We start from the raw sequence: 23,519 nt of genomic DNA, 5'->3' as shown, positions 1-23,519 counted from the left end.
CGCTGTAGCTGCCTCACGCAAGTGCAGCCAGAAGACATGTGCACAGTGCTCTTGTTTATGAGCAACATCATCCTACCTAGCTTTGTTGCGATACGTCGTCAGCAAATTTAGCTCTGTGTCATGACATCACGATAATATTGTTGACGCCAAGTCTGGCTTTTGAAGACCTATTTTCATATCAAATTAAAATATCTTTTATATGTTTGTCAGCCTTTACCCTTGCTAAATGTTGTCCTTTTACAAGTGAGAAGAGTAAAGTTGAGTTTCTACACTTCATGAATACGTTAGTACGCCCAGGTAGCTAAGGTCAGGGATCCGGTGTGAAAGTGAACACCCTGTTTATATTGAAGAGTAAATAATGACAACAGGTGTTGTGCTGAACGATGCAGACCAAAAGACCCACTCCTGTGAAATTTAGCTAAAATCAAAGTGTTCATAAGTGCAAAATCTGCTCATGAAGTTGTTGGAATAAAACACAGATTATTTAGGTTCCTCGACAAAATAACTACTTAGCAACTATAAGCTAGAGCAGGTCTGAGGTGACAGCGCTGCAGAAGCTGCTACTTCAGTACCTATCAAACATCCCCTTTCATTTTGGCGCACACTTTGCAAGACAAGCGGTTTTAAAATCTGTTTCCCAATCTGCCATCATAATGAGTCCTCGCAACTACGACCTACAAGAAAGATATTCATATCACTGAAGAAACTTCACACACAAGACTGTTAAGGCTGTCATGAAGTACAACTAAAAGCTGCTGACAGCAAACACGACAATGTGAGCATTGTAGTGAAAGAGCCTGCAGAGGACAGTAGACTTTATGCAGAGGTCACACATAAGTTGCCACAGGTATGCCTTCTACCAAAACAAGAACCATTTGTAATGACAGGTGTAGGAAGAAGCTCATATGCAAGCACTTAAATTTGCCTTCAAGTTGTATCCATGTAGCAACGTCTAGTGACAACGATGTTTCGAGATTTCATTCAGGTGTATATCTAAGAGCACAAGAATCACACCATCAGTGAAGCTTAACTTGCTTAACTTTTTTTTGTAAACTGCTGACAAAGCATTTCTTCGCGATGAGTTCAAAAGCTTTCGCAGGTTAGAACTGCGCTTGATAGCACCCTCGTATTAAAATGAGCGAGGAAATACGTGATCGCAATAAATTCTTGCGTGATTCCTGAACTTCAACTGACATTCCTATTTCATCCTGAATCCAGCTAATATTTTTGCTGAAACGTGGAAATGAAAACGAATACAAGCATTAAGAAAAGAACTACAAAATGACAACTGCTTCAGACTGCGACGTTCGTGCGCGCAGCGTTTGTTCCGATTTGAGGTTACGACATGCAAAGGCTGGACCAGCAACAAGTAGTACTTCCATAATGGGTGAGTTGTCGGAGTGTTTATGGTGGCATTTTCTTCTTTCCCGTGTTACCTATCAGCATAATTATCAGTACCGCTTTGCGATACTAGAAACTGCGAGAATACTTTTCGCCAGCACAAACTGCCAACGAAACTTTTTCTCGTCTATTTCACATAGCGCAGCGGCGGGGTCACGCGTAACGTGCACATCGCTAACTATTCCGGCCGTCAACGCGACGCAAGCAACATCTCAAGAAGAGTTTCTTGCTTCAACCACAGTCGCCACAGTGCGCAAATAGGCCACTCCATGCTCATCAACAAATGTGCGCATCGCCGTAGTGATATGGCGTCGCAGTTGATAGCACCGTGTTTGTCGAGTTATCTAAGTAGGAAGAAAAACGCCCTCCATTTGTTTTGACAAACGCATCGCTGGAACGCTGCACAGCACAACCGAGCCGTCCTTTTCACGTCAGATGCAAACAATACACTCACCTGACACGATGATATTTCCGGACGGCAGTCCTCAGCCATACCCGAAAAATGATCCCACAGGAGCCGCGTTCGTCGTCCACTTCGCGCACCTGTAGTCCTGCGACGGCGCTTCTGGCTTCTGCCATCTTCGAATTTTGGCTACGTCGTCCTCAAACTTTCCCGAGGCAGGATCGGCAAGCGGCAAGTGGGACACTCGAGAGTCGACGGCAGCTTGCCTCCTGCACAGTGCAGCGCACGACGCTCGTGACTCACTGACAGGCACTCGACTGCGAGCATACCCCCCACACAAGACTCGGTCTCGGATACCAAAGAACAGAGCAACTCGTCAGACTGAGCTGCGCAACGGCTCTGGTTTGCATTTACAGTGGTCGGGTGGCGGTCCGTCCTTCGCGAGGAGGAAAGCTTACGAGCGAGCACTCCCCTGCAATTTGCGCAGAGCCTCACCTTGGCGTGCTGCGTCCACGAAGGGCAGCAGCAACACACAAGACGGTTCTCCACTCTCTCCGCCGCCGGCGTACACAGCTGAGGAGATCACGTGAAGTCCGTGTCAGGAGCCCTCAGCGACGGATCATTCCGCTTCTGGAAATGCGAGCGATAGGGGTCTCAGGTCTTATGACACCATTCTTTCAACGCGTATCGGCAAATTAGATAACTGTGCCGCTGCTCCATTCCGACCAACGTACGCTGTCGCGCTCCGTGATACACATGTGTGATGAAGTTGAAAGCATAGAATAAAGACCAACTTGAAAGTACGAAAGATGCCATAGCGGCGCACCTTACGTTCTGGAGAAAGCATGTGAATTTTATTGACAAGTCCGATAATGCATAATACTTGCAAACTATTGGCTCGTGCCCAGCAACGTATAAAAAATGTGCTTTTCGTTAATCTTATTTTTTTTTTCGGTGTCTACTTACTTCTTTAAAGAGAAAAAAAAATACAGCCAAATACATATTACATAATATTGTGGTAGACAAATCAGACAGGCAAAAAAATAATAATTATTATTATTTTTTTTTAAGCTACGCCCACCAAAACGAGAGGCGTTTTTAATGTTTCGGTTTCAGTTTTAACACGGAAACGGGTGTTGTGCGTTTTATTGATGGAAGATTAGGTTTTATGCATGCTTTTAGTTCAAAATTTTACTTTGGGTAAAGTTAGATGGGGAGAGAAATACAACATTCATAAATATTTAATGTTTGTTCGGCGCACGCTTCACCGCAGAGGACAAACAAAAGCGCGCACTTGCATCCCTGTTTCTTTTCTGTCGCAAGTGCACTGCGGTATGTTCTTGCGCTATTTCAATAAAATCACCAACATCGCTGCGCCGGAAGTTTTAGTCGAACTCCAGAAAGTACATTCTGAAATAATAATAATAATAATAATAATAATAATAATAATAATAATAATAATAATAATAATAATAATAATAATAATAATAATAATAATAAATTGCACAGAGAAGCACAGCAGGAAACGAACAAACTGCTCGAGCATGCGTTTATTTATTCATTTATTTATTTACTTATTTAGATGACTGTGAATGTAAGCGAATTAGCTGTATGCTTCTAGAAAGCTTTTCGCTTTGTTAAATTAATGATGTGTCTGAAGGCGAGTATTTGTTGCAGTGAGGATATTTTGTAGCGTTCGTTGTTTCATTACGTAATTCTGCAGACTTCAGAGCCGTTAGGCCAGCACATCTAGCGGTAGGGTAGTATAGGTGGCTATATACATAAGCGCCATGCAGCGTGTAAGGCGACTGCCATCCTCCTATTTCGCCTCTCCCCTCTCCCACAGCCAGCATATGGGGAGAGGTCGGCGGAAGAAGAGTAAATTTCTATCCTAGGCTGTCCAAGAGTCACTGGTAAGCTGTCCTCTTCGAGGGCGTCACCACACCCCAAAGCTCACGTTCAACAGCACCGGGTGTGCCTTTAAAGAATTATGTCGCATTGGCGGTAAAAGTCCGACCACCACCGTGGCGAAACAGCCAAAGCAAGCTGCCCGCTTTAACGCCTTCAGGGGCCGATCGATTATGTGCATTGAAAATTTAGTTTGACCAAATTAATTGCACATTTACAATCATAATAATAATAAGCTGAGTTGTTCTTATATATGTATGCCTCGGATAAAAGAGACTATATAGCAACAAGCATAAACCAGAAGTTCGTCGATCGAGATCACGGAGTTCTAGAGTGACAGTGCGAGTAAAGAACGCACAAAGAAGCAATTAAAGAGAACATGGATACAATTAGATCCTCTCACTAACTCAAAAACGAAAAAAAAAAAAGAATTAATGGCTTATCAATGCGCATTCCTTATGATCAGTGGGAAAAGGAGGCTGAAGCCTTCACTGTCCGTGCATTCGGCGTGAGTGCTACGGTTTCAAATCGCTGATGGCGCAAGTGCGCAGTCGTGAAACGCTTGCGGAAGACGCAGTCACGTGCAACAGTCCTCTTTCACAACCTTTGCGGAGAAGCCCGAAGTGCGGGTACCCTCTTCATTCTTTCTTGTTTGCTCGCTTGCTTGCTTGGGGCGGGTGACATAACATTTTCATGTTCGTCTGACCATGAAGGTGCCCTAGGTAAGAAGGTGCGGTAGGATCAACGTCGCGAGAGCGGAAGGAGAAGCGCGTTGTGGTATAAGGACAACCGAATTTCACAAACTAACGAGCTTCCTATCAGTTCTTCGCAAAACGCTTTGTATACCACATAGAATGAGCGCCATCGGTTCTTGTTCCAGAACTCGAATGAGAAATATAGTAAATGGAGCAACGTCGTGAGGCGGAAAATGTAGAGAAAAAAAAATAAAGCATAGGAGGATATACGATGGAATGAAAAGGCACGTGCCGAGCATCGGAGTGACCTTCGTTGCGACACGAAACGGTCGGTCTCGCTCCCCCAATTCTTTCCCACGCCAAGACGCACGTTGGCACGGTTTTGCCCGTTCATTAAGCAGCAGTGTCTTTACTGACTGCTGGCTTAACAGCGACGCAGCAGAGCATTCGTTGTCTCGGTCGGGACAACGGTCCGAAGTAGAGTTATAGGTGTGCGAATATTCGAAGCTTTTGTAATATTACATCAAATATTGTCGTATTCGATTCGCTCCTCGAATCGTGCACGTGAAGAATAGGAAGTCATGTTGAGCGCGCTGCGTCGCTGAAGGAGTCAGACTTTTCCAGCTAAACCATAATCATTCGCATTCAAATTTTTCTCGGACATAACAATCGGCAGTGGCTATTGTTCAGTGCTATTTGTCGACGCTGCAACTGTGTGTTCTTCGGGGATTAAAGTTGAATACGCTCGATTACAAAATAGGATATACCGGGCGTATTGTTATTATTGTTCGTATTATACATATATATATATATATATATATATATATATATATATATATATATATATATTTTTTTTTTGAAATCGCTTTTGACAGACAGCCAGTGGCGTAGTCAGAACATCTTTTTCGGAGGGGGGGGGGGGGGGCAGCTTCCCTGTGTGCGCCCCCCCCCCCTGGCACCGCCACTGCAGGTAACATAATTCATCGTCCTCGATCTGGTTTACTCGAACAGTCTGACTTTACTTGCACGAGAAATCGAAATGCATAACCGAATAATTTATAAAATTTCACAGATCTTTCACTGTTATTAACGAATTGCTTCACGACACAAATGAGAATTTACGTATGGTAGCCGGTGAGATCACAAGGCATATGCACTTGGAACAAATTCACTGGCTCACACCAGTCTCGAGCTATTACCCAATTCCCGAAGTATGCGACTAAATCCATTGGTGGTCGAATTATTTTTGTGCTTCAATGCATAAACCGGCGTTTTGCTAAAAAAAAAAGAAAGTAAGTGGAACAACAGTGGATTTTTCCGCAAGTTTGACACCGCATATACCAAAACCGGTGCCATCCTTAGAATTTATTCCAACCTGATATGCCTTCTTAACTATAACGGGCTACAATTAGTAACTAACAATATCTGCCCTAATGTACTTAGTTGAAAACTTAATTAGTGATTTTTTTTGTTTACTAGTCAATAATACATTTCGATTTATTGTGCAAGTAAAGTACGCCTCTCGAGCAATCCAGTTTAAGATAGAATAGTGTCATCTCCACCCACCGGGGTTGCTTAGTGGTTATGGTGTTGGGCGGCTAAGGCACAGGATCGCGGGATCAAATCCCGGCCACCGCGGCCGCTTTTAGGTGGGGGCGAAATGCAGAAAACACCCGTGTACTTAGATTTAGGTGCACGTTAAAGAACCCCAGTCCAAATTAATCCGTAGCCAGCCACTAACTACGGCGTGCCTCATAATCAGATGGTGGTTTTGGCACGTAAAACCCGATAATTTTTTTTATATATATTGTCGTCTGGCACAGGTAAGTTTGAAAATTCTGTATAGTAATAAAAGAAAAGAACCATCTGCAGCGGCCATTCCAACTAGAGAAAAAAGTGACGCACATTTCCGTTCAAACAGATGCTAATTAACGGTCTGACAAGACTGCCTTGTAAGCCATGCATGCTCCGAAGAGTCCTGCTTATTTGTTTGTAATGCTCCAGTCGTTTGGTTTATGGATACTCCATAGTGGTCAGTGTAATCCGTAATGACAGAAACTTGCTAATGTGGCAAATACTGGGATGTCAACATCGTTATAAATTAATGGTGAAATAGACTGCATATTGATTCTATTCGATTCAGATTCTGTTCGGTCCCAAAAATCGTTATTCGCGCTCCCCTAAGTTCGAAGACAAGGGAGAGAGAGAGAGCGCGCGAAAGGCGCGCGGGGAACGGATAAGAAAACAAAAGCCGAAAAGGGAAAAGTGCTTTCCACGAAAAAGAAAAAAGAAAAAAAAAGGGGGGGGAGGGGGGAGGATTGCAGGTGTCCGAACAAAAGCTCACTGGCGGTTCACCAGACAGAAGCTCAACCAAAGCTTCGTTTATGCGAAACTCGCCGCGAGAAGATTAAGTCAGAAGTCTGGATCACCGTGACCCATCCAAAGTCGTTTACACGCATTTTCTCCACGCGGGTCGAAAGGGTCGGCTCATCCCGACCCGACGATAACTAAACCGGATTGACACGCTGGCGTTTCCGTGAAGTCGACAAGCCGGAATTCGGCCCGTCAAGGCACAGACGTAATGGAAATCTGGGAGCATCATGCCTGGCAGAGGCGGTAAGCGTTCAGTGTAAGATAAGTAGCAGGTATTGAATTCGAGTTTTGTTGCACATACGTTTGACGCTTTCTTTTAACGACAGTTAAAAACGAGGAAGCTCGTGAGTCTGCTTGCTGTCGATCCGTGTAGTCAGCGGACTCACAAGCAGTCGCTTTGAATGTCGAGGTTGCACGACGCGCACCTCTTCCATTACGGTAACACATATACAGTGTTCGTCACACTGCATGCAAATGAGCATGTCGTGCCATTCTCCCGAGATAGCCCAGCGAAAATGTGCGAATGTGCAGTACACGATCGCCCCACTGCATACAAACGAGTGCCTATGTCAATAACGTACGGTACGCATGTCACGAAAGGATAGTTCTATCGAAGGCCATCGTCGCAAAACGTTTCTTTTTGTGCAAGCTAGCTTTGTCCATCGTGGGAATGTACGGCCAGTACAGCGTAATTTTTTTCCCCCCGGTTTTTTTTTTTTTTTTTTTTTTTTTTTTTCGGCCGTCATCCACTTCTCGCTTTGTTAAAGAAAGTCCCACGGCATGGAGTGCTGAGGTGGAAAGCGATGAAGATGAAAAGACCCGAACGAATGATTCATTAAAAAAAAGGATTAATTGGAAGAACCATTACGTAAACTTCAGGTGACGTTGAAGTCTTCCCGTTGGCGCTACCTTACTTGGGCTATAGCCACTATGAATGTTTGTAATGCCCTCTGCAGTTTTCTGTGCGAGACAAAAAAGAATTAAAGGGTAAAATTTTCCGTTTCATCTTTCTTTTATAATTCAAATTTTTGTATTACGTAATATCTAGATACAACATATAGTTTATATCTGTATCACACAAATTTTAGTTCTCACAAGTTCAAATTACCAGTTTTTATTGAAATTGTATTCTTCATTACTATTTTTTTAACCCTTGCACCGCCCGATTCATGGCCGATCCCCCAGAGTACGTTGCGCTAGGCCATTGAGCAGCAACAACGAAACGACATATCTATGCCGCTGTGATGCCACGTGCTTTCCAACTACGATTATGATGTCGGTACTATTTTATGTCATTGTAGTGAATTTCCAAGTCTCTAAAAAGAGCCTAACAATCAGTGGTAATTCTTTTTCTTCAATGAAGAGGTTTCCCTCATACACTTATCTACACTAACACCACAAACATGTCTTCATTTGCTAGCTTGATCTCAACATGTGAAAAAAAAAAAAAAAAAAAAAGAAGTAACTCACTCGTTCTTGGCTTGGTGACAACAGCAACGATTTTGGCTTCTTTAGGAAAGGAACAAGAGACGAGTCCACTCATCACTACATGACAGTTCCACGGACAGTGGTAGAGATCATAGCTATCGACGCACTCTTGCTTGGTCAAGGGACGTCGAAGTGATAGAGGGGTCAGTGCTTGCAGGTCCGCAGAGAAGGCGATGGCCTGATTTACTTTTTCGTCTAGTTTTTTCTTTCCGTCTCCCCCTTCCCTTTAACCTTTAACCGCCGGCTTCTTGGCCAATCCCCCGTAGTGGGTAAGCGCCACGAATGAGGATCAAGCAAGCAAGCAAGCGATGGCCATTTACGCGCACAAACTCGACGGAGGGGACAGCGGGCGCAAAAAAAATGCATAGCTTCTCGCCTTGTCGCCCTCGCTGGCACGTCAAGGCTGTTATTCCTTGGCATGTGACACCTACAGAAGGAAGGCTGTCCACGTTTTGAGCTTATTGTCCCATCCCTGGCGTATCGAATGCCACAATTTGACTCCAGGTAGCGTGTACCAGCGTCGCGATTACCTACGACGTTTCGCCTGTCGCCTCGCTCGTGTTCGTCACTTCTGTCGCTCTTAGTAGCTGTTAAAGCGGAATATGTTTTATGGACAGGCCTTTCAGCGAATTTCCGGTAATTTGCACTTTGACGCTGGCGCGCAGTTGTTGTTGTGTGGAAAATTTAGCGTGAAGGACAGAGGGCAGGTAGAACTTATTGTGTGTCGAGCGGACTTTTCAAAAGTGAAACGACCCAGAGCTTAAAGTCAGGAGGGGGTGGCAGGCGCCCCCTCCATTTTTTTTATTTTAAGAGGGGCTCGGCTCCCCCTCGACAGCTCTACAGTAGCACTGCGGTTGACTTTTCGAGGAAAACGCTGATTTTATGCATTGAAGCACAAAACTAACTGGAACGCCCATGCACTTCGTCGGACGCTTTGAAAATTAAGATCTCGAAACTTCTTCAGTCCTGAGAATTCGTTCCAAGTGGATACGCCTTGCTGAATTCAGCGGCTATAGTAATTCATAGATTGAAAGATGTGCCATAAAATAATTAATGAAAAAAGTTATGTTAATTAAAGAGTAATTATGGTAATTATTCACTTAGCCGTTTTGATTTCTCGTGGTGGCAATGGCCGCCTCATCGAGTAGTTTAGATCAAGGATTATAATTGTGCTATCTGCCAGACAATTTCTAAAAATTGGTGCAGCGAAAATGAAACACCCTGTATATATATATATATATATATATATATATATATATATATATATATATATATATATGTGTGTGTGTGTGTGTGTGTGTGTGTGTGTGTGTGTGTGTGTGTGTGTGTGTGTGTGTGTGTGTGTGTGTGTGTGTGTGTGTGTGTGTGTGTGTGTGTGTGTGGTGTGTGTGTGTGTGTGTGTGTGTGTGTGTGTGTGTGTGTGTGTGTGTGTTGTGTGTGTGTGTGTGTGTGTGTGTGTGTGTGTGTGTGTGTGTGTGTGTGTGTGTGTGTGTGTGTGTGTGTGTGTGTGTGTGTGTGTGTAACGAACCACTCAAGAACGGTGCGATGCAATATAGTGGGGAAAAAGGAGAGGAAGAAAACAGCTAGTCTTCGGTCGACCATGTTTGTCTCCGTCCGCAACCTCTTGCTCGCGTCACACAAGTCGACATAACCTGGCAGCCGCACATCAACATGATGAAGACCTGACAGCCGCACATCAACATGGAAGTATTCCACGCCACGCTGTGAAACCTCAGAGCACAGAGAGAGAGAAACATTTATTTAGACCATCGAGATCGTTGATCTTGAGGACGAGTGGGTGGTGTCCTCATTCCAGGACTCCACTGGCCATCGCTGCTCGATGTACTTGGTGGACGAGAGCTTCTTGTCCCGCCAGGGTATCGCCGGTCAGCTGCATCTCCCACCGCTCAAATGACGTGTTAGGCGTCTTTAAATGTTCAGGTTTGCCCCCGCACCCCCACGACATGTGAAAGATCGAGTGTAGGGCGTGTGTCGCCGCACCAGGGGCAGATGCCGCGATATGTTTGTGGGTATATTTTGCTGTATCTGTGTAGGTTTGGGAATGTGTTTGTTTGGATAAGTCTGAGGGCTATTGCCTCTTCAGGGCTGAGCTTTTTGTCAGAGCACAGATCCACCACCGAAATCGACCAACATCATGACAGCATCACCGCGCAAGCCTTGGACATATACCCAAGCACACCGGATCAGTGGACGATGGGCCCGTGGACGATTGGTTCCGCCTCTTTGAGTTCCACGCATCCGCTGCATCATGGTCGGAACGGGAGAATGTCGCCAACTTTAATGATTACGTCACCGGTGAGGCATTTCGCTTTTACCTTACGCATATCTTCGAAAACGACGAATAAAATCGTGGACGAAAATCAAAGAAGAGATGATCAGCCGATTTCACGTATACGTTGCAGACCCCTCCATTACCCAACAGCTAGAGGCATTTAAACTGTGTCGCTGCAGTCACCCGCAGCCTCTACTTATCAATCATCATCAGTGCCAAACAAGGTCTCGTATGAGATCACCGATGAGTTTCTCATGTCGTGATCCTCGCGAGAAGACGGTGCACAAACGCACGCCTAACATGATAATGACTACCACAGAGAGATTTTCACCATCTACGTTCTTGACACGCCGCAGGAATCAGGCCACTGAACCATATGACGCGTTCACACCGTTGTCTTGTACGCGCGGCCCACCACCGGGTTTCGCGTCATGTGACACTTCCACGGCTGTCAGACAATGCAGCATCTCAAGCGCAAGTATTATTTATTCTCATGAAACGAATCCGACTTGCCATCCAACAATAGGTGAGAAGAAATTAAACCATCAACTAACTGCATGTGCTCTTTCCACAAGGTAGGCAGTGCACTTTCAGCAGCTGTATACGGATGAGCCATGCACATTACGAGGTGAAATCACTTCGCAATGCACAATTTCCTTCCGCCTACAACACCTCAGCGAGCTGCTGCCTCTGCAGAATCGCAACAAGCACCAAGAGTCGCGCCCTCCCAAATGACAGTAGCACCCATTCATTATGACATCGCAGCAGCCTCAAAAGAGCCTTCTGTGAAGCCTGGCACAATGCTTTTCCCAAAAGACAAGTCTGCTAAAAGCGAGCAATGTACCAGATACCCACAAACCACCCCGTCAATTTGCATAACAAATCAAAGGCCAATTCTGATGTAAACACTACCTCAGCAACTCCTGCCGCAACATCAGAAACATCAACTCCACCAACAACTTCAGCAACCACGACGACTTGGACACAGACGACGGCGAAGAGCGTCGCCGGAAGAACACATGCATCAACAAAAACGAGATGAACCCGCAAGCCAACTAAACCGAAGGCGAATCCGTGTACGGCATGTTTCATAAAAACAACGTCACCAAGGACATTTTCAACACCACCACTATTGTGTGGACAAATTAACCGCGACGACACCACATGCGACGGCGAAGAGGACCATGTTCTGGCCTCAGACACCTCGAACAACGAGCTGTCGTTTCAGGAAACGCGTATCTATAACCATCTCAAACGACACAATTCACGCTCCAACGGTACATCTCACGTGAGCGCAATATCCCAAAGAAAACTCGCAACGTGCATCTTTTCATCGGCACTCCGATGAAACCACCGCTCGTGCTACTTCAAGGCGCTTGAATTGTACTCAGTTGTATCAAGAGCTGATCTTGCACTACGATCAGCGTTCGCGAGCTACGGCGCATGCAGACGTCGTCCGGAGCACAACAGTCAGGCTCGTCCACCACAGCTACACTTTTCTCTCAAGTTGCCTAGGGTTAGAGTCATCTTGAGACATTGGACTAACTGCACATTCTTATGCTTTTCAATCATCCGCCCCTGCACCTACGATTCTCTCGGGGGGAGGGGGTAGTGTGTAACGAACCAAACAAGGACGGTGCGATGCAATAGTGGGGAAAAAGGAAGAAGAAAAAAAGCTTGTGTTCGGCGACCATGTTTGTCTCCTTCCGCCACCTCCTGCTCGCGTCATATATATATATATATATATATATATATATATATATATATATATATAAAGCGTACGTATATATGTGGTATAACTACGAGCAGGTAATGGGTAAGAGCATCGCACGCGTAATGCGAAGACGTGGGTTCGTTCCGCACCTGCGGCCAGTTGTTTTTTCATCCACTTTCATTTACATTAATTCATCATTTCTTTATTTCTATTAATAAGTACAATTTCCCCTATGGTGCCCTCGGTGTCTTTGTTTGTTGGCTTCTTATGATATTATGATTGTATATATATATATATATATATATATATATATATATATATATATATATATATATATATATTAGAAGCACGTAGTTTTTGAAAAACACCAGGATGTTGCTGACGTATCCGTCGCGGACCGGCCTCCGTCGGAGTGAAGGCCAGTCGCCGGCCGAACGTCAGTAAAATCCTATTATTTTTTTCTACGTGCTTCTATTCTTTGACCTGTGTCACGGCCGGATATTGTGACTTAACGCGTCAGTGATATATATATATATATATATATATATATATATATATATATATATATATATATTGTCACAGCAGGAACAGTAACAAGAATGGACGGATTTTAATACCGCGCGCTAGTCACTGCTTCTTCTGTTTCTTCTTCTTCTTCTTCTTCTACTTCTTCTTCTTCTTCTCCTTCTTCTTCGCTGTGTTTTTCACAAGTGCCGATATGTCTAGTTATCGTCGTCGTCTTTGCCGCACTACAGACGCAGCATTCGCCTCCCTTCCGAGGGAAGCATCATCCCGATGCGCATTTTAAGCGTATGCATGTACGAGACACTAAGACGTGAGTAATTTGGAAAAGTACGGCTTCAGGCGCACCACATGCACCACTTCGGGTGAGTGCTTGTGGCGCAACGAACAAGTTTCACCATCTGGCACGACCTCGTATAGTTCACGTCGTTGAGGCGTCGAATAACTGAGTATGGTCCAAAATATCGCCTTAGCAGTTTTTAAGGAAGTCCCCGACGGCCAATGGGCATCCAAACCCACACGCTCTCGCCGGGTGTGTAGGCGCAACGAATTTGTGCTGACGATTGTAGCGCATTGCGTCCCTGTCTTGCTGGTGGCGGATGCGCACACGTGCAAGCTGTCTGGCTTCGCGACCGTGTACCAAGCTGAATGATGTCATACGGGTATACCGCGCGTACGCCGATATATATATATATATATATATATATATATATATATATATATATATCGGCGTACGCGCGGTATACTCGTATGACATCATGATATATATATATATATATATATATATATATATATATCGGCGTACGCGCGCGCTATACTGGTGGCCGCCCTATGAGGGCCCCCTCTCCACTGAAGCGATACTTTAAACCCTGGGCCCACAGAATAGCGCGCTTATGTTTTCTGTGTTACGAGTGCATCACCTCACTTTTACGACATGTGCACGTTTTAGTTTTTACTTTGTTTTTCGGTTGCAGAATATATTTCATCATAGCAGGGCAGCTTAAAAACACCCTTGACAACAAAAGTGCACAATTAATTTGAAATGAAGATAAGGACCGCGCAACGAGCGATGGAACTGAATCTAATAGCAACAGAGTGACAGCATTGCACATTAGAAAAGAAATGAGAACAAATGACATTACAGTTGAAATAATGAGACAGAAAAGTGGAGCTGGGCGGGTCACGTGTTTTACCGCTTACGAACAGTAGGGAAAACATTGGAAACTAGGGTGGGTCGTCTATTAAAATTTCTAATAAGCTTAATTGCTACTTTCTAAGCTATTAATTAACCACGTAATCAGTTGCGTTGAATTTCACGCACAACGTAGCCAAAGAAAATCAAAACTTACGTTTTGCATTACGTAGCCGTTTTCATTTTACGTGTTGAAATAGCGTCTGCGCGCAGTAGCTGGCGCTCAACAATCTACCGCGTTGTTCCTCATTCTGCGGTACTTTATGAAAGAGTGTGCGATTGCTGCAGAAGAAAAAAAGAGTAAGCCAGATGTTGGCAATCGTCAGAAAATCCCGATTACCAAGCACTCGGTTGTTTGCTTGAACACGAAGTTATCCGCTCATGCTTGCATGGCTTATTTGGCCGAAGTATTATTCGCCGATCAACACTGAGGCATTAACCGAGCAACCGTAACTTTAATTCACCATGCAGGCCCCCAGCCCTAGTGGAAACGCGTACGTCTGGACAAGGAAGTATATACCCAGACAGCCCGGGCAAACGGAAGCAGAGATCGTCTAATGCGATTCGCCACTGCGGTATTCGATAGAAGATGACCTGTTTCGCAATCAGCATCTGCGTAAATACGATGTGGCGCCTATAGGACTTCGCCTGAGGGCGGCTTGCATCCAGAGCAGGCGCCCTCGTAGCGATCGAGGTGCTTTCGCGGTTCGAGGTCCGCGCTTGCGGCGCTGTTCTTCGTTATCAGCAACCGTCCACAAACACGAGACCGCTACACAAAGGAAAAGCACGCAGAAACAAAGCTTGCATATACGTCATTGTTCGAAGTCGCTCAATTTGTTCGCCAGGTTCCGGCTTATCTACTCTATAGTTCTAAGCCAAGTACCCTCGGTGATAAGGGCCGAGCCAACCGATGATCCGATGGTATTTCCGCGCGCATATTCAGCGTGCGAGTCCTGATTGAGTTACTCCAAGCCGTACTTGAAACATATATGCATGCCTGTTGAGAGGCCGTATAGGCACTTTATGCTGAATGTATGGTTTTGTGTGTGGTGCGAACAGTTTACGACTTCCGCGCGGCCACGAGGCGGAACTGTCTGCGGTGTGACCCTTCAAGGGTGTTATCACTGGACTAGTTTTATCGCTCGTCTGCGTGCGATATTGCGCCGTTCTTGGCAAACCGTTCGTCCGATATTTCGAGTTCTTTCATCAGAAAACTCTCGTCCGCACTCGCTTCTTTGCATAGATCTCTACAGAATCCTATGTTATCTTTTTTCATGCCCAACGACAGTTCCTTGAAACGGCCGTTTCCCGGCATATCGCGCTTACCACGTTGCTTCAAGTTTTGCGTTGCGACATATCATATGATGGGTGTAGAACATACACGTGCAGACGCACGCACACTCCCTCTCCCTTAGTATATTTTAATCTTTGTTGTGAGCTTAGTCAACGTTTTCTGTGTGCAACTGATACCTCTTTCAAAGACGACCTCTGAACGTCGTGCTTCTTTTGCATCGCAACTCGTGTCTCAAGCAGCGACCCGCTTTTGGCCCGCACGCTGCTGGTCTATACTGGTCTATATAACGCGAATGTGCAGCGCGTGTGTGCACATGCACACACGCGCATTCACGTTATATATCAGTATAGACCAGCAGTGTGCGGGCCAAAAGCGGGTCGCTGCTTGAGACACGAGTTGCGATGCAAAAGAAGCACGACGTTCAGAGGTCGTCTTTGAAAGAGGTATCAGTTACACACAGAAAACGTTGAGGTGTGTTCCACCTCAACTTTTTCCATTCATATGGAGTAGCATGCGCGAGCAAGGCCATATTCCACTTTAACAGCTCGATGCACTTTTTTTTTTTCATTAGATCCAGGCATTTCGGTCTCATCAATAGGCGCGTTCTTATACCTTCTGCTTCAGGTGATATTCTTGAAGCATCACTGCACTTTCACTATATATATATATATATATATATATATATATAGACGTTTTAGCAGAAACCAGTCTTCTCCAAAATCTTTCCACTTGTACCCACGCTAGAAAGGTGTTTTAGTCATCTTTTCATATCCTGGAAGCCTGACTACAGAAAGGTCTCAGAAAGGGTTAGCCTTAATGTTCCGTCTCTTTGCATGTTCAGAAGCGCTAAACAAAAAATGCGTAAATTCGCCTTCCATAGACACTATCAATACCACCATAAAGAAAAAAAAATAGAGAGCTTCAGCACACTGGAGGCGTATAATAGCTTAGATGTACGCTGGCGTATTTGCACATGCGTGGACGCGAGTCCAAGCAGTGATGGCAGCATATACTGTGGTGTTGTGCTTAACCAAAGTGCGCAGTTTTACTTCAATGAAATTTAGTGCACATTCATCTTATCTATCACTGGCGCAAGCATGTCGCTGGCGACATCAGCACATGACGGTTGCATCTTGTGTCTACACTTTCAGATAAATATTCCTTAAGGCGTCACGGTCGATCATATTCATATACAACATCGGGGCGGCCATCTGATAACGGACGAGGTTGTGAAACAAGTGCCAGAGATTTCCCAGTTCGCCGTCGGCCTCTTTCACATACAGATTATGCACACATCTGCAAGTTTGGCATTGAATGAGAACTGGGATCCAGATGTTAGAGATGATGTAGAGAACTTCATGAATAAATTAGTACCGGAGAATTTACCTTACCAGCACTCCTGTGAAGGCCCTGATGACATGCCTGCCCATATCAAGGCTATTCTGTTTGGGTCGAGCCTGACCATTCCGATCACGGATGGCAAGCTCAACCTGGGCACCTGGCAGGGCATCTGGCTCTGTGAGCATAGAAACAGGGCAGGCTCCAGGAAAGTGGTGGTGACAATCAATGGCTCCTTGAAAGACTGAAGGATAGAGTGGTGTGATGACTACGCAGACTTTGCCCCAGGACAGCCACCAGCACCCGACAGAACCGTCTTCTTTGTCGTCTGCCCCTGGCAGAATGTGTCTCTCGTAGCATGTGTCTCTCGTAGCAATATTCATATAACATTGCTGCTGTTCCCGTACACGGATTCGCGTACTCCGGTATACTGTAGCCACATTTCAGTACTTAACTGTTATGCTAAAACTATGCCATAAAAATCCGAGGACACCTAAAGTTGTGAATACAGAAGCATTAATGTCCACTTGAACAGCACTGAGCGGTCCCTCGAGTGTTCGCGAGGTCCGTCGTGACGTGGCGTGACGTGACGTGGCGTCGCAGCCAATGGCGATGCGAGTTTAGGTGCCGTTTCGCTGCTACAGACGACAGACGCCGGCTTTTTCGCTCAATGGGCCATTTCATGCTTTCCTATCAAAAATTTGCCTGCGTGTACGTACAGCAAATGTGTGGCCGCGGGCACTTCGTGGAAAATTCCAGAGGCTGCAAGGCTGCTCAAACTTCTGTCAGCACTTAAGACTTAAGTTTCAAAAAGTGCTCAGAATCAGGTTTGAATGCGACATATACAGTGTCATCGCGGGGCGCATAGCAAATATAATTCGCACAATTCGAGGTACTTCTCGGAAACTCTTACGTAAAGGCTGGGGACGTCTGTCTTATGCTCTTGCTAAAATAAATTACAGTCTGCGCACATATTTTGAGGTTAGTATTAGAGTATTTGCCGTGCAAGTAAGTTTTTTTTTCTGTTTGAGTATTTTGTTTTCTCTACTACAGCAACAACAGCTTCGTCACTGCGATTTCGAGCGCGATTCGTTTGTTCCACAAGTTTGAGATCGCATACATCGAGAGTCCATCGCCAATACTGCCAATCAGCAGTGGAGCCCATTCTAAGGGCGAGGTGGAAGGATGGTTTTGAATACACAATGCTTTTGCCGACACATACACACACACACACACACACGTACGTATACGTACGCCGGCGCACCACAGGTGTGTTTTCCTTTGTGCGTATTCTCCCACAGAAGGTCGTATATAGCGGTACTCTGGGCCTTTTTTATCGGCGTTGGAAGTCCGTTGAGAGCCCGCCGCGATAACGGAAAGCCGCACAGGCGCGGCACTTGACGTCGACGTATCACACTGCCAGGCGGGCTCACACGAAGCAAACGCGTAGTCCTCTTGATCAATCATGCTTTTCTCCCCCCTTCTTTGCAAGCGCAGAGTCACAGAGGTCTTTCCCTCCCTTCTGGAAGCCCGTTAGTCGCACCGTTCGAAAGGGTGGCCAAAAGAAGGCGTCCCGTAACGGGACGCTCATCCATACCGTCCCGCATAACGGTCCTGTTCCACAATAGCCAAGTCCTCGCATGACGTGCGCGGCCGTGCGCCAAGTTTCGAAGTAAGCGGCCTCACACCAACCACGGGATCGTCAACTAGGAAGTTATCGAAGGAATCTGGTATCACCATGGGTCGCAGCACCTACAACACGTAAGTGCTGTAAATTTTTTTTTGTCACTTGTTCGTATACATCGTGCTTTGTTTAGTATTAGGTGGCCGAGAAAGACGAGGGCAAAATCAATTTGTTCCGTTTTCCTGATTGTCCTCATGAAAATTCTCTGAGCGGAAGTTTCCCAGGTGGTTGAACTGACACGAAAATATCACAGCACATGAGAGCGAACAGCTCAGAGAGCGATACGGAAAACACAAAGACGAAAACAGAAAGAGAGAGAGAGAGAGAGATAGTATGTGACCAACACAGCTGGTTATCACTACCTGATAATTGCTTTTGATTATGAAATAGTGTTTACTACAACAGTAATCATAAGCTCAGCGTTACCGTATCACTTACGTATCAGTTTTCTGACCTGAAATCTAAGTGCGAATTCTGCTGATTCAAGCCGTTAAATATTGTCATTAAATGTCTTATTATTCTCACTTTGGAGCGGCTGCAAACGTATTATGATCTAATCTCCGCTGGTGCTATCAGGCTGCTATCAGCCGTTGTTATCAGGGCGTATTCCGTACCAAACTGCGCACACTGTTTAACGCCTACCGCCACAAAGTGAACGTATGTGACGATGCGGCATATTTGACATCATGCGGTTGAATCGATTGAATTCTGGTGTTTTGCGTACCAAAACCACGATTTGATTATGAGGCACGCCGTATAGTGGGGGTCTCCGGGTTAATTTTGACCCCCAGGGGATCTTTAACGTGCCTCCAATGCACGAGACACGGCCGTTTTTTTTTTTTTCTTGTTTGTTTGTTTTGTTTGTTTGTTTTTCATTTCGCCCCAATCGAAATGCGGCCGCCGCGGCCAGGATTCGGTCCCGCGACCTCGTGCTAAACAGCGCTACACCACAACCGCTAAGCCACCGCGGCGTGTCGACATTAATTTGTGCTGCTGTGAACACGCTTCTATCGCATATATTGAAATTGGGTGCTGTTAAATGGTTCAATGGCTGACAACGTTTGGTGCGACATCACTCGTCAATGATAAAAACAAGTATTCAATTGCCTTTAAGATATCCGACAACACCGAGTGATATCGACAGTTCATCTCACGGAATACTGCCCACGCTTGTGTGACAACATCCGTGTGATAACTCGCGCGGTCCACTCACAGCGGCACAATCACGAAAGTAAATTTCGCACGAAGATAAGAACATACGTTATATGCTAAACAGGGAAGAAACTCTGCAATACAAGTTCCCCCATCGGGTTCAGTCATAAATTATACAAAATATGCAACGGTTACAGCACCTTTCTCGCGTGCCGTTCTTATATCGGCTCGACTGCACCCAATCTCGCTTATTATACTCCTTAATCGCACTCGCTGTCGGTGAGGGCAGTTCCTTGACGACACCAATAAGCGACAATGCGACGGGCGAGCGATAAAATGGTTTCTGCGTGGTGCTGCCCTCTGGGTATCGGGGAATCGGCCTTTGTGCGCGCCTGCAGGACATCTACGTATATAGCGTGCCCCCCGAACGCGCTGGTGACCGTGCGATGTTCTTCAATATCGTTATGAGGTGGCAGAAACGATCGACGATAGGGTGAGTAACCCCGCCGAGGTATGCACTTCTTACTCACCGCCCATCGACGTCTCCCATTTCCTCTTTCGTAAGCATTTATACTTCTGCGAGGATCACGTCTCTCTGACACGATGATGTGCCTGCGCAGCTCCGTCATTCGCTGTGCACTCGAAAGGAATGTGGTGGGTAAAAAAAAAAAAAAACAAAAACAAAGAAAAACGACTGCATAACCTGCGGATTTTGAACTCTTGACAATGTGCACGGCGTTTCTTTCTTTCTTTTTTCTTTTTTTAAGTTACAAATTTCTTATTGTTCGCCCGCGACCTACGGCCGAAATGCCATACGTGCCGATCGGCACATATAAGCGTGTAACCGGTTCGGGTTCTTCGAGTCAGTGACGCATTAAAGTTGTCACTCACTCCCTCACCGTGCCATGATATCACAATGTTGGATATGCCAAGAAGCGGGTGGTTGGATTAAAATAAAAATGTTTTTCTTTTCTGCAAAGAAACCAATTGCTGTAAATACTAAGAGTAGGGGAAACTGAGATAGTAAATATACAGGGTGTCCGAGCTAACACTGAGGAGATTTAAGCCCGCTCAATGACTCGCTCGGCGTCCACGTGAAAGTGGCGAGGCATCGGTAACGACGTTGTCACCGCGAACTGCGAGCTGCCTCTCCCGTGTGATGCGCGAAGCCAATGCAGTGCGCAGCGGCATTGAGGAGGAGGACAAAGGCATTGAGCACAGTTAATTCTTGCGAGTAACGCCTGGGACTGCGGGTGTCGAGGCGCGCGGACGCGTAATCATGCAGCTATTTTCATATTTCGCGGGCTTTCTTTGTGACGAGGAAAAAAAAATATTACGTGAGACATAACACACTGAAAACAACTGAATCGGTTGTTTTAAAACACAATTATTAGTGTTCTATCAAAAATTCTCGCCCTCAGTTGAGTAACTGAACATGTCGTTAATTAATTTCACCCAATTATCGATGGTTAAGTTATGAAAAAGGTCCTCGTGGTACAGTATACGTCGCTGCTGCCAGAATACCATTGGTTGCGTCCTCGTATATTCTGTATTTTATTTTTAAGACCTTGACTGACGTTAGCTGGGACACCCTGTATATGGTGGGTTCACGACATTCAGCACGGCTAACAGACGAGGACGAAGAAAGGGACATGTTGACACGGGCGTCTGTCAACAGCGCTGAATTTTCAACATAAAAACCAGAACAGAGGAATAAGAGACGTGCGTCATAAAAAATTAAAAAAAAGAATTTTACGTGAAAAAATTAGCAAATGAAAAAAAAAAGTGAGTCGGGATTGCTTGAAAGTGGACAGAACTGAAATATGATTTGTCGCAGTAATTTTGAAGATAGCGAATAGAGACAAACATCAGCATTTTTTTAAATACAAACTGAGGTAAGAAGGAGACTGAAGTGCCCTCGTCTGTCCCATTCTTCTTTTCTTTTCTTGCGCAGAAAACTATAAATATTAGTGCAGAAGCTCCTCTGGCTTAAGTTTAGGATCAAAGCAAGGGAAATAAGTATCGTTCCCCCAAGCCGCGACAATTCGGTGGTACTATCGTGAAAATACTGATAAAAACCTTGCAGGACTCCTCGAATACATAGCGCAATAGTATACTGTATATTGAGCATTAACGTGAATGCTGTGGCGACTGCTTTCGATTCACTGACATATCGAGCACAATCACGGCATTGGCTCAGAAGCTGGCCCATGGACGAACGCTGCCTGTGCATCTCGCGCAACGAAGCCATTTTTTTAAAACTTCCCCAGAGACACTGGTCACAATGAGATACTTAATTTCGTGAGCGGTGCGGAGTGTTTTGTGGATGTTGCATGCCTGTGTCGTGCACTGTGCATATCACTTCATTTTAACAGCGGAGCTGTTTAAGCCGGCCGTAATGTGTGCCGCCTGCCACTGCGTTACCTAGCAACCACCTCGCGGAGCGCCGTGTGCTTCACCTCCTCTCCGTACCGTGCACATGTTGCCTTGACATGGGAAGTTATGGAGAGGGAAGGAGAGCATGTGCGCGTCGCGCGCTATGCTCGGGAGAGAGAAAGAGAAAATGAGAGCGCGCGCGAGAGAGAAACAAATTGTAGCAGCACCAACGAGGCAACGCGCAGAGGTGCTGCCGACGCCATCCGCGCTTCTCCGTTTCTCCGCATTAGCGCCGAACGCTCGCGGTGTCCGTGACTGCAGCAGGCTCCTCTGGCGGCGGCTCGGCCGAGCTCCCACCAGCTGCGCGCCACTGCGCATGCGCCGTGACGTCATTCCGGCGTGTCTTCTGCTGCGCGCCGCCCATACACTGTGCATAGCTTCGCAAGCAAGTGCTTCGCGAGGCGTTCCCCGATGCCACGGACCACGAGGAAATGCTTATACACTTCGTATAACTTAGCATCACTTGGCATTACGTCGTATAACTTAGCATCACTTCGTGTAGCCAGGAGCAGCTAGGAACCGATCAGCTCCGCTGTGTCTTTAGCCTTGCGCCACTAGTGCAAGCTGCCCCGAATTTTTTTCATCATACCAATCTGGAGTAGCACTCTAGGCCTAATAGAGAATCTATCTATCTATCTATCTATCTATCTATCTATCTATCTATCTATCTATCTATCTATCTATCTATCTATCTATCTATCTATCTATCTATCTATCTATCTATCTATCTATCTATCTTTACAATGCAACGATTCGTTTGGCTCCATTCTATTCCATTCCTACCATCCACCGTTCACGGTCGGCCGCTTCCGGTCATAACTGGGGCGGAGCTGCGCTCTGGCCATTGATGAAGCGCGAAAAGGAATAGAATTGGAATAGAAATCGCTAGACAGTATCCCCAGCCCTTGTCTCGTCTTCACACAGCGATCTTGCAATATTCCCGCTGGACGGCTGGCTAGCTGATAATTATTTTTAATAATAATGCGTCTCGCGGATATTTTAAAAGAATAATGTAGAAATCTCGCGGTAATAATAATGAAATTTTGTGGAAATGTCTCGCTAATATCCAATTAATCTTGCGAAAATCTGGTGCAATGAGCTTAATACAATATCAGCATGGTCGGCAAAGATTGAAGCAGCAAACGGAGAAAGCTCGTATAAAAACTGACGGACATCGACGTGTTACTGGTTTGACAGGGAATAAAAGCAGGGCATTTGATAAAACCTATTATGAATTATAGTCAGATAAGTAGATTACATGTAATAGCGCGAAAAGAATGTTATACAGTTGGAATATATATAGATATATGGATTATATACAACGAATCCAAAACGTCATTCCGGCGCGTTCACCCCCCCCCCCCCCCACACACACACACACACATTTTATTAATAGAAAATACAGAGAGGTCCACCTGATATAAAATGTATGTATGCGTTTACAATTTCCCCCAGTTTCACACAAAAATAAAATACTAAAAAATGTTGTGTAACTAATCCGTCTATGAGATTGAAAGCCGATAGTTTCGAATCTACGCATTTCCTCTGCACAAATCGTGTGCAATTGCTTGCGTGTCAGTCGATGGCAACCGACAGAAAACAAATACAGCAGGGCCAATAGATTAG

The 23,519-nt window shown here is 45.4% G+C and overlaps 3 protein-coding genes across 6 annotated transcripts in view; 2 read left to right on the top strand and 1 right to left on the bottom strand.

The window, feature by feature from the left end:
- LOC119455984 (carnitine O-palmitoyltransferase 1, liver isoform) overlaps window positions 1-2,569 on the bottom strand; it is a 41,772-nt gene extending 39,203 nt beyond the window's left edge. Inside the window, exons 1-2 of the mRNA XM_049669480.1 lie at window positions 2,300-2,569; window positions 1,856-2,073 (exon numbers count right to left, since the gene is read on the bottom strand). Coding sequence (XP_049525437.1) covers window positions 1,856-1,980 — 125 coding nt within the window. The 5' untranslated portion in view covers window positions 1,981-2,073; window positions 2,300-2,569. The remainder of the gene's footprint in view (window positions 1-1,855; window positions 2,074-2,299) is intronic.
- A 10,078-nt stretch (window positions 2,570-12,647) lies between these two features.
- LOC119456878 (UPF0047 protein YjbQ-like) lies at window positions 12,648-16,915 on the top strand. The gene is made up of 2 exons (XM_049669115.1): window positions 12,648-12,711; window positions 16,451-16,915. Exons 1-2 carry the CDS (start codon window positions 12,648-12,650, stop codon window positions 16,867-16,869), a joined length of 483 nt encoding a protein of 160 aa, XP_049525072.1. The 3' UTR covers window positions 16,870-16,915.
- Window positions 16,916-17,891: 976 nt separating this feature from the next.
- The window catches only part of LOC119456877 (potassium/sodium hyperpolarization-activated cyclic nucleotide-gated channel 4-like), a 93,801-nt gene continuing 88,173 nt past the window's right edge, over window positions 17,892-23,519 (top strand). Inside the window, exon 1 of one of the 4 annotated variants that reach the window (XM_049669470.1) lies at window positions 17,892-18,382. The gene's annotated coding sequence lies outside the window, so the exon portion shown is untranslated. Of the gene's footprint in view, window positions 18,383-19,857; window positions 19,951-23,519 lie in introns of those variants that run through there. The other 3 variants (XM_049669477.1, XM_049669478.1, XM_049669473.1) reach the window with 3 other exon arrangements.

This window comes from Dermacentor silvarum, chromosome 6, assembly GCF_013339745.2.
Source record: "Dermacentor silvarum isolate Dsil-2018 chromosome 6, BIME_Dsil_1.4, whole genome shotgun sequence".
Taxonomy (NCBI): domain Eukaryota; kingdom Metazoa; phylum Arthropoda; class Arachnida; order Ixodida; family Ixodidae; genus Dermacentor; species Dermacentor silvarum.
This window is presented reverse-complemented; position numbering and strand designations above follow the sequence as displayed.

What these genes read in the sequence shown, in the direction of transcription:
- LOC119456878 (XM_049669115.1), top strand. Translation starts at nt 12,648, where the DNA reads ATGTTGCTGACGTATCCGTCGCGGACCGGCCTCCGTCGGAGTGAAGGC. An exon ending in AGGCCAGTCGCCGGCCGAAC is followed by an intron (nt 12,712 to 16,450) that starts GTCAGTAAAATC and finishes ATATTCCTTAAG; the next exon opens with GCGTCACGGTCGATCATATT.